General features: G+C 32.4%; 2 protein-coding genes across 2 annotated transcripts; both read right to left on the bottom strand.

Annotated features, from left to right (window-relative positions):
- Nucleotides 1–1,861: 1,861 nt before the first annotated feature.
- On the bottom strand, nucleotides 1,862–3,457 carry LOC111014137 (zinc finger protein ZAT9-like). The gene has a single exon (XM_088127507.1). It carries the CDS (start codon nucleotides 3,135–3,137, stop codon nucleotides 2,130–2,132), a length of 1,008 nt encoding a protein of 335 aa, XP_087983633.1. The 5' UTR covers nucleotides 3,138–3,457; the 3' UTR covers nucleotides 1,862–2,129.
- A 3,141-nt stretch (nucleotides 3,458–6,598) lies between these two features.
- LOC111014176 (UDP-glucose 6-dehydrogenase 1) lies at nucleotides 6,599–9,121 on the bottom strand. Its single transcript, XM_022288813.2, has 2 exons — nucleotides 8,964–9,121; nucleotides 6,599–8,352 (listed from the first exon to the last, which is right to left on the bottom strand). The coding sequence occupies exon 2, from the start codon at nucleotides 8,328–8,330 to the stop codon at nucleotides 6,888–6,890; it is 1,443 nt and encodes a 480-aa protein (XP_022144505.1). The 5' UTR covers nucleotides 8,331–8,352; nucleotides 8,964–9,121; the 3' UTR covers nucleotides 6,599–6,887.
- Between the last annotated feature and the right edge of the window lie 2,372 nt (nucleotides 9,122–11,493).

The raw sequence follows: 11,493 nt of genomic DNA, 5'->3' as shown, positions 1-11,493 counted from the left end.
TCAATTTTTTAGAATATATTTTTGTTTTAAAATGTGATTAGGAATGTATTAAATTTCCATTGACATTTTCACATTTTTATGCGTATAAATTGGATATTGATATGAAGAATAAATCGAAATATATACAATACTGTAAAAATCGACAAAATATAAAAAGAATATTATCAAAATATCACGATTGACATCAACATTTAAATAAAAAGGTGAAAACATAGAAACTATAGGTAAAATAAAAGTTTAAAGTGATGAAATTAAAAACAACCTAAATTTATCAATTACTAATATATATTAGACTTATTGTTGCCAAGGTACTAAATATCCGTCCACATGTCCATGTATCTATATATCTATAGGTTCAACATTGACATGAGGGTTATCGACATTTCCATAATATTACAAAAGAAAATGACAAGATATAAAAAATATCAACAAAATTTCACTAATATTGATATAATATTAATATTAATATTTTTAACTTACTTAGAAATGGAGAAACGATTATTTACTAATTTTAAACTTTTTTTTGAGTTTTTAATTTTTATAATTTTTTGAGAAATATACACCGACATCAATATTTTATCGATATTTCTATCGACATTTCCATGGAGGTCAACATTTAAAACCTTGAATGTTGCAGGTGACTTATTCAAAAATTAAAGTAAATTTGAGTATTACTTAATTGGTTAAATTGGTACAATAATGTCAAGATATACCTCATCCATTATTAATTCAATTAGGGGTTTTTTTCATGAAATGTTTTGGTTTATTTTTTGTGAGTAATTAAAAAAATGTAAATTTTTAAACAAGAAAATTCTTTTTTTGAAGTGAGAAAAATGGAAAATAAAGAAAAATAACTAAATTCGTCATCGAAATATGGAAATTTAGAGAGAAAAAAAAACCGAAATTTCTACAAATTTCTTATAAATTTGGAGAATGAAATTTTCTTCTATTATATGACATTTTTCTTTTCTAAATTCAGTGAAGTCACTAAGTAATATGTCATAAAAATTTATCATCGGCCAATTTTAATATGTATCAGTAGTGAGAAACTAAATTGAAAAATGTTAAAACATCGTAAACTAAACGGAAACCTTTTAAGTAATAGAGAATTATTAAAAAAAAAATTGTTAGTAGCTTGTTAAAATACTAGGTTACTCCTTGTACTTTCAACTTTGGTTCGTTTTGGTATCTATATTTTCAAAATACTTATCTTGGTCCTTGTATATTTAATTAACTTTAGTTCATTCTAGTCCGTACTTTGAAAATATTTGTTTTAGTCTCTGTATTTTTTAAAAATGATCGTTTTAGTTCATATTTTCAAATTTAACACAAAATCTACCTAAAGTTATGGCTTAAAAAAATAAGGTTATAAAATTAAAAGATCAAAATTGTCATTTTTTTAAAAATATAAGGACTGAAACAAACATTTTAAAACTAAGAAATTAATAAACAAAAGTTGAAAGGACATGGATTAAAATAATATTTTAAACGATAATATTTAACCAACTAAGAACATGAAAGATTATTAAAGAGGAGTAGGTAGAGCAACTTGGAAGTGTTAATTGGCAATGGAGAATAAAAAGAAAATTATCATAAATATTTTTCTTCTCCAATGGGTTTAATCTTAAAGAGGAAAAAAAATCCATTAAATTTGTATGTAATGCACATTGCACATTGCACATTGCACATTGCACATTGCACATGCACCAAAAAGAACCCAAATCCCACTCACAATTTCACACATCCCTCTTTATCAACCAAATCAAATTCCTCACACTCTTTTTTGGGCCCACTTAGATCACATTCACAGGACAAAAACAAAACTTGCTAAAATATAAATTAAATAAATAAATAAAAATAATTCCAAGAAAAATGATACATTTCAAAAGTGGGATCTCACATTACAAAAAAATCCAATCCAATCCAATCAGCTTATGTACACATTGCTATTTTCTTCCCCAAATAGAAAAAGAAGAAAACAAAACTTTGGTAAGCCATCCACAAAAATGGCTCAAAAGAAAGGAACTATGAACAACATCAACAAAAGTAGGCAGCAGCCATCGACAAAAACCAAACCGATTAGGTCGTTTCTTTCCGCTCGAAAACCGAACCGACCCAAGAATTTTCAGTCAGTTGGAACAATCCAAGCCCACCTCAAGCTGCTGCTGCCCATTATCACCATCTACATTCCACCATGGCTTGAATTCATCATCATCTTCTTCTTCATCTTGTTCTTGTTCTTGAAGCTCCATTATCAAATGAGGCTTCAAAATATGAGCTCTCTTGTGGCCCCCCAATGCCTGCCCTGATCCAAACACCTTCAAACACACTCCACACTGATGATCAATCTCACTTTTCTTCAAACATTTCACCCCATTTTCTCCCACTTCTTCAGATTCCTCACAAAACCCAATTTCAAATCCTTCTTGTTGTTGTTGTTGTTGTTGTTGTTCTTCATCCTCAAGCTTTGGCATCTCCACCATTTCACAACATCTCCCAATTTCTGAATCTGAACCTAAATCCAAATCTAAATCGTTTTCTCCTCTATTCATCTTCTTGCTCAAAGAATCATCCAAATGGGATTTGTACATTGATTCGTTAAATTCATGTTCCCCCCAATTTCCCTCCCCTCTAGAAAGCATCAGCAGACACAGAGCTAACTCTTCAACTTCTGAAGGGTTGGAATCATACTTACACCGCGACCTTCTGGATCGCTTCCGCCGCAGAAGCCCCAAAGTTTCGCCGCCGCCGTCGCCGGGCGCCGCGGATTGGGGAGAAGTGAGGAATTTACAGCGGCGGATCGGGTCCTTCCGTCGGCCGGAATGGTGGCGCATGTGGCCGAATAGGGCCTTGGAGGAATCGAACCCTTTGCCGCAGATTTTGCAGACGTTTTTTTCTTCTTGCGGCGGAGGGGCGGCGGATTCGCCATTTTCGGGGCTTGGAGCTGAGAATTTCCAAGACTTTTTGGGGTTTTCTCTGAGGCTGTAGGAATCGATGGGATTCTTTTTGCGTTTTTTGGAGGGGTTTTGATTTTGGGTGCGATGGCAGCGCATATGGCCGCCCAAGACTTTGCCATTGGAGAAGCTCTTGTTGCAGAGCTTGCAGATGTGCTGCTTCTGTTCTTGATCTTGCTCCATTGCCCGAATCTGGAGCGACCCTATTCGAAAGAAAATGCAAAAAAGAGGAGAAACCCAGGTCAGAAATCGAACGAAAAACAGCGGATTTTGAGGGGAAATGGAAGAAATTCAGAAGAATGTTTGTGGTTTGAAGCTTCATACGAGTGAAAAGAAGGAGACGGATCGATTTCTCAAGTGGGGGTGACGATTATGATGCGATGGGATTTGAGTTATATAACTTCCCCTAGCCACGTGGCAGAGTATTAAATTTTCATGGATAAGTTGAAAATTTCTTTTTATACTTCTACACATGCGAAAATGCCCATGAGGGGTGGGTCGACACTTCTATAGATTATAAAATAAATTTGACAACTCAATCAAAATCTAGCTCACTAATTAAAGTAGGATCATGAAATCGTGAATTTGAATCTACCCTCGACATGTTTATTTTAAATTTCATTAATTTAAACTTTCAATTATAATAAGCGTTACAATTAATATATTTCTTCAATAAAATAAAAAAAATTTAGGAACTAATCAACAAATCATCCTAGATTTAAAGAACAAAACATTTGAAATCACATGTAACTACAACTAATAGCCAAACACGGTCATAAAATCTAACATGAGCATAGATTAATTGGCATATACTCCTTACGTCTAGGTTGAAAGTTCAATCCCCTATATCCCTAAATTGTTGTACTCGAAGAAAAAAAACACAATCTTAAAAAACGTCAAAGTGATTGAAAAAGCTCAAACTTTGAGATAATGTGACGTGACATCCAAATAACTCGTACTATATATAAAATAAGTACAAACTCGATCAACAAGTAATTGTTACATTACTACTCTCGTCAGTGAACTAATGGTCAAATGACTCTAAGAACCACTTTTGTCAACCAAAGTTTAGCTCAGCAGTAATTGACACATATTTATAATCAATAGGTCATGAGTTCGAATCCTCCACTCCTACTTGTTGTACTTAAAAATAAATCATACTCCAAATTTCATTTGCAAGATTTAAAGACTAAATATGAAGACCAAAAGTATATTTTTATCCAATAGATTATCAATTTTGTATCTTTTCAGTCGTCCCTGTGAGATGATTATATTCAAATAATTAAAAAGTATCAAATACAATTAAAAGAATCACTATCATCCAACTATAAAAACTCGTATTTATCTAATTATAAATCTTCAAAAGAAAAAGAAAAATTAACTAATTTATTCAAGAATAAAGATAGGAAGGGAAGCATATATAATAAGTTTATAAGACTAAACTGCAACCTATATAATTTTTCTTTTGTAATTAAATCCATTAAAAGAAAATATACCATGTCCATGATGATCCTTGATCCTTCCTAATAAGATAAGGTGCAAGCCTAAATTAATTTTCTTTTTCACATTTTTTTTAGTTCAAATAATAGGGTGGGATGGAAATTTGAACATCTTTTAACTTTTTAGAAGAAAGATTTTAATGCTTTAATAAGCTAAGTTAGGCTCAAGTCACCCATTTGTTACTTGATTTCAAATTAGATGATTGAGTAGATATTTAATTATAAATTATAACTATAAAAAATAAATAATAATAATAGCAACAATAATGAGAAATTATAAATTTGGTCCCAGTAATTTGGGCACGTTTTCTATTTAGCTAATTATATTAGTGGGCTATAGTTAAAGTTTAAAATTGAGTAAAAAAGGGAAGAAAATAAGTGAATTTTTTGAATCGACAAGATACAATTTAGAAACCATCGTGATATTTAACCAAATAATAGAGAAAATTTTTGAAAATAAGACCAAATCATAGAACCAAATTGAAAGTTGTCTAAATCATATATAGATAGAATTGAAACTTCTATGACGTTTAAATTAAAAATACGAACCAAATTTGTAACTCAACCTAATAAATATGGAAAATCTGTCGTATAAGGTCGGTGGGAGATTTTGTATTGTGAATTTAAGGACATGGTCGTAATTAGGAAGGAATGTTGCAAAAATTACAAAAATGCCATTCTATAAGATCTGCGTCTACAAAAGGAAATGCGTCGGTGTCGGTGAGGTGCTTCCACACAAAAAGTCTTGGTCATGGCAGCCAACCAAAAAGGATATTTTTGGCATTTTGCCCCAGGGTGGAACCACTCGTTCTTTTTCTTTTTTAGTAAATATAGCGGTGTGAATTCGAACCACAAACTTTTTGATCGACGATATATATATCTTAATTAGTTAAACTAGACTTAAATTGACAGTGTAATTCCTCGTTCTAATGTTACATCTAACCCACCCAATAATACTTGGAATCTTGATTCTAATGTTACTCTGTTCAAATATTTTTATTTTTATTGTTTTTTTTAAAGTATAACAACACATGAGGTGGAGATTCAAGCCTACGTTTTTTTGATCGGAGATATATTTCTTAACTAATTGAGATATACTCAAGTTGGTATTGTATTTTAGTGTATAATATCATGCTTTTAAAATATGTATTAATGACCAATATGAACATAGATATGCAATTAATACATCTCCTTTCAAATCCTCATCACCAAATTTGATGTAATATTGAAGTCTTTTAATTTAAAATTGTCGTTAAATTTTTTACTACAGTTATTAAGTGAAAAAAGCAAAGGAAATTCATTTGAACATCTCACTTTTTGGTCGATAATACAAGACTTAACCAGAGCTATGTTTAAGTTGATAATGTGATTTAATTATGACTCAGCTGTGATGTACACTAAATTATCTCGAAGAAATAAAAAAAGTACAAATACCAACCATCATAAAAATATGATTTAACCCATTTTCTAAAGTACACCGACTAAATTACTAAAAGAAGCATATGACTAAAAACTAAAATGTTTCAAATATATAATATAAACTAAAGATATGTTTAAGTTAACCCACTTTCTAAAAATAACGAGAGAACTAACTTTTTCTTGGGATGAACAATAATGTATGATAACAAATATATTGTAAATAATAAATATAAACTAAAGTTATGTTTTAACTTTTAACCCACTTTTCGAAAAATAATGAGATAACCCACTTTTCCTAGGATAAAGAACAATGTTTCTTAAAAATTCTATCTAACAAAATCTTATTTTATTACCAATAATCTAGGATTAGGATTTAGATTATTTTAAGGTCACAAGTTCGAAACCTCCCCTTCACTCTTTCAATAAGAGTTGCACAAATATTACAAAATTAAATATTTATTTTCGTTTGATATTTTACAAAATCAGTATCATCCAAATCAACAATTATAAATACTAAACTAATATTTGCCTTGCCTTGTGAGAGATATTAAAATTTAATGTTTAGTTTGAACTCAATCTAAATTAGTTGAACTATACTAAGGTTAGCATATATCAATCACTAGCATCCTCTCAAGGAACCTTTGAAAATATAAAAAGGAATGAATGGACAGTGTACAGAAGTTCATTCCATAGGATGGGTTGGGTTATGAGATCTTAAAAGGCAAATATATAAATGTTGTGAGCAACATATGATTTTGATTTATAAAAGCAAACAAAAATGTAATGAAATTTCTAACAAAAATTTTTATGGGAAGATAAAAGATAGGTTCTAGGACAATGTGAAGGCAAAACATATGGTCTCAAACCTTCAAAAAGAGTCCCGACAGAAAATATGATGAGGAAATGAAAGAAAATAAACCAACAAAAATACATTAAAATTTTAGTAAAAGAATCCACCAACTGGTTTTGTTGCCGTGCAAAGAGGAAGGCTATTGAAGGAAGCGGACCTGCAAGTCTAAGCCACAGCGGGCATGTCCTTCAGCCATGGATCGAGAGGCTTTCCGATCGAGAAGACGATGAACCCGATATCACGCAGCTTATCTGCGTCAACGACATTTCGGCCATCGAAGATGAATGCAGGTTTCTGCATGTTGTCATATACCCTCTTGTAGTCGAGATTCTTGAACTCGTCCCACTCGGTCAGGATGCAGACTGCATGAGCTTCCTTTGTTGCTTCGTAGGCGTCCCAGACGACGCTCACTTGCTTAACAGTTGTGGGGCTCATTGGCTGCAGATGAGTAGGATGGTCCCATTCGAACTTGCTGAGTGTGAGGTCCCTCTGGATCTGATCCTCGGTGACCTGAGGATCGTAGATGCTCAACCGTGCCTTGTCTCCCAAGAGTCCCTTGCACACATCGATGGCGGGGGTCTCCCTCGTGTCACCGGTGTCTTTCTTGAATGCGAAACCCAGGATGGCAATCTTCTTGTTTGAAACCGTGTTGAACATAGAGGCGACGACCCTGTTAACGAAACGGTTCTTCTGGTAATCATTGATCTTGATCACCTGTTTCCAGTACTCTGCTACCTCTGGAAGGCCATTGCACTCGCAGATGTACACCAGATTTAAGATGTCCTTCTGGAAGCAAGATCCACCAAAACCAACACTGGCATTGAGGAACTTGGGTCCAATTCTCGAATCCGTTCCGACAGAATAGGCTACCTGTGAAACATTTGCACCAGTGGCTTCACAGAGAGCTGAAATGGCATTAACGGATGAGATTCTCTGAGCCAAGAAAGCATTGGCAGCAAGCTTGGAGAGCTCAGCAGACCAAAGATTGGTAGTGAGAATCCGGTCTTCAGGTACCCAATGAGCGTAAACAGCCTTCAGCGCAGCGATGGCCTTCTGACCTTCCGGGGTCTCCCTCCCTCCAATGAGGACACGGTCTGGGTTAAAGAGATCCTTAATAGCAGTCCCCTCAGCAAGGAATTCAGGGTTTGAGAGAATTTGGAATTTTATTCCTTTGCTGTTATGGGTAAGGATCTTTTCAATTGCTTCGGCAGTTTTAACCGGGACAGTTGATTTCTCAACTACAATCTTGTCAGATTTCGATACATCGGCAATCATACGAGCAGCGCTCTCCCAGTATGTTAGATCTGCAGCTTTACCAGCACCAAGACCCCTAGTTTTTGTGGGAGTGTTGACTGAGACAAAAACAATATCAGCCTCAAAGACATGTTTCTCCACATCAGTGCTGAAGAAGAGGTTCCTGCCTCGGCACTCCTTAACGACGCCATCAAGACCTGGCTCGTAGATCGGGAGCTGGTCACTGTTCCAGGCAGTGATCCGAGCCACAGAGATATCCACAACAGCCACTTCAATTGATGGGCACTTCAGTGCAATAACCGCCATTGTAGGCCCTCCAACATATCCGGCACCAATGCAACAGATCTTCACCATTTTTGCCTTTTCAATTTACAACCTGGACAAATAGCGGTTGCAATATAAGGGAAGTGAAAACTAAAACTAAGAAAAAGTCACAAAGCCTTCCACCTAAATTCATCGTATACCATATGGAAAACAACAAATCACAAAAGTGAATTTCCAAATTATGAACAAAAATAACACGACATGGCTTGCAAATTCTACCCCTATTTTATGGTCATAATCTAAACAAACATTCCGAATCACCCTGAACGATCACGAATGTCTTGGGAATAGAATCAAATAACCATAAGCGAAGCAAATCAGCATAGCTCAACTAACGTTCGTTTGTGATTCCAATTAAGACCATCAGATCGACAGCAATCCACAAAACAACGGCTCGAAAATCCAAGATCAGAAGACAACCAGCACGAATCGAGAAATAATTCGAATAAAATCCACAGAATTAAGCCAGATCTGGTTCGATTCTTGCTCATACTGCAACTAATTATAGATCAAGAACCAAAACACGCAATTGAAAACACAGATCCAATTGTTACAGCACAAAAACGCGAAACCAAATCCGAAAAAAAACACAACGAATGAGAAGGAAGAAGAAGACGATGCAATTGTTGAGGAATGGAAATGGGAGATTGAAAGAAGAATTACCTGAGAGAGAGATTTCTGAAACTTGACTCAGATTCAGAATGGGAGACGCCTCGTGGGAAATGGTGGAAGAATGGAGCTGGGTTTATATACGCAATTGATGTCCAGAAAATGCCCTCAAACAATTTAAAAAAGACAATCAAGTACACCCCATACCACTGGCAAGCGAATTGCAGTTGCAAGTTCCGGTGGAGCTGTCAAGTCTTTACACGTTTGAAACTTCCGTTTCGGTAGGCCGAGAGGGACAAAAACGTAAAAATAACGTTCTCCGAAAAGTAAAATAAAAATAAATACCCGTGGCTTTTTTTCTTCTTATTATTATTGTTGTTATTTAAATAAAAGGACCGTTTATAGTCTTTTTATTTTTATTTCTTGAATTTTTAACTCAATTTTTATAAATCATTTAAACTATTAAAAAATGTAGATAACAAAATATAGAAATATATAGGTGGAATGGGTGTTTGTAGGCTTACTTTTAAAACATAGAAAGCCAAAAATAATGAGTTTCAGATGAATAAAAGTGAGTTTAAAAAAATCTACCATATTTGGTAATAAATAAAAGATATTTAAAAATAACCGAATCGTCTAAAGTCCTTTTAAGAAATACTTGACATGATTACTTAAAAAAAAGGTAAAATAAAGCGTTCAAACTAAAAAGACAGTGTTGCTAAGGATGCGACCAAAGTCACACTTTTGATTGAATAAGTGAAAGGTCATAAATATAAAAGTGAGGGACAACATCTTAAGTATAAAACCTTTATGGTTGATACCAAAAAAACAAAATCACGATGATTTATGTCCAAAACAGACAATATCATATCATTGTTGTTAAAAGAATTTTTATTTTAATTTTTTTTGTGTAAGTCGACGTTAATAACATCAACTCTACGTAAAATCATAATTCAAAAGTTTTACGAGTAATCAAAACCTCTTTTGAAAATAAAATAATTTTAAAGTTTATGTAGATTGATGTAACCTCTTGTGGGACAATATTGTAATACTCATACAAGACATGAACATTGAAATTAATAAATTAATTAATGTGTATAGAAAATAAATTTTAAATTACAGAAATATAGTGTCAAAATTTTATAATTTAAACTAAAGTGAAACTATAATTTAACATTTAGAACAAAAATCCATTAAATTTTTGTTTAACTATTTTTAGAGAAAACATTTATTCCAAGTAATGTATGGCTCTCCGTTTCCTTTTTCCTTTTTGAGGTACGTAGGACTCATTTTTCAAAATAAATAAAATTGTTCATCTTTTTAAAATTATAGACTTCTGAATAATTTTTTTTTAATATACATTTAAGTCATCTCATCACAATCATAAAATTATTTCTAGAAATAAAAGAAAGTTGTTTTAAATAATAAGAAATAGGAAAATACCATTAAAAATACTGTTTAAAATCATCTTTTAACCATTTGTGAGGTGAGGAGGGAACCATTGACTTACCTGTCATCCAATTTTTTCTTTTAATTTCCATCCAAAATTTTCTTTTATTTTCTTCTTTTTTAAAAGAATAAATATTATTTCAAAGACATAGATAAAAATTACAATCTCCCATGATAATTTTAACTCGTGGGTGTACTAAAAAAATCAAATGTCAACAAAATAGGATGAAAATATTGATAATAGTTCATCAATAATGGATTAGGTGGAAATTTGAACCTCGAGCTCGCAAAAGGTTATTTTATGCCTTGATCAATTAAATTATATTCAGGTTTAGTCAAGTTGAATTGTAATTTATATCAACATAAAATTTCCAAATCTATGAACTTGAATGTTCCTCGAGGGTCAAAGCAGAACTCAAATGATTGATGTATATATTATCGACTAAAATGTCTTAGATTCGAATCTCCACCTCTACATAATTGTACTAAAAAAATTCCTTAATTAATTAGGTCCATATTGGTAACATGTTTTACTAAAAGCACATTTCTTTATTGGTCTGTTTTAGTATTTTTTTTTTACGTTTTTAAAAATCATGCTCGTTTAGCCAACATGAGCTTTGATCAACTGTAATTGACACTTGTTTCTGACTAAAATATCATGAGGTGGAATCTCCCACGCCACTTATTGTACTTAAAATATATATATATATACCTATAACATCCTCATTTACTAATTTTTATTTTTTTAGATCTAATTTAAAATATATATTTTTAAAACTATAGTCTTTTTTCTTTTAAATATCACAACTAAGCAAAGTGTAAAGTTACCTCCAAAAAAGATTACAATGGAGTGGACGAGCAAATTTTGCAAAAAGGAAAAGTAGTTTTCAAAACTCTATTTTTATTCTTAATATTTAATTAAAAATTATTTTTAGGAAAATAAAAAAATTAAATGGACAAAATTGAAGTACAAGGTAATTTTTATAAGTTCAATTTAAAAAATAAAATTAGATCTTATTTATTTGGATAAACCATTCAAAATGTGCTAAACTTTGAGGTTATTTCGATTATACTCTAAGAGTTTTAAAAAATTTCGTTTTCATCTTTGATCTTCAAAATTGATTCAAATATGCTC

Source organism: Momordica charantia (assembly GCF_013281855.1).
Source record: "Momordica charantia cultivar OHB3-1 chromosome 8 unlocalized genomic scaffold, Mcharantia_2.0 BLBB01000008.1, whole genome shotgun sequence".
NCBI classification, from domain to species: Eukaryota; Viridiplantae; Streptophyta; class Magnoliopsida; order Cucurbitales; family Cucurbitaceae; genus Momordica; species Momordica charantia.
This window is presented reverse-complemented; position numbering and strand designations above follow the sequence as displayed.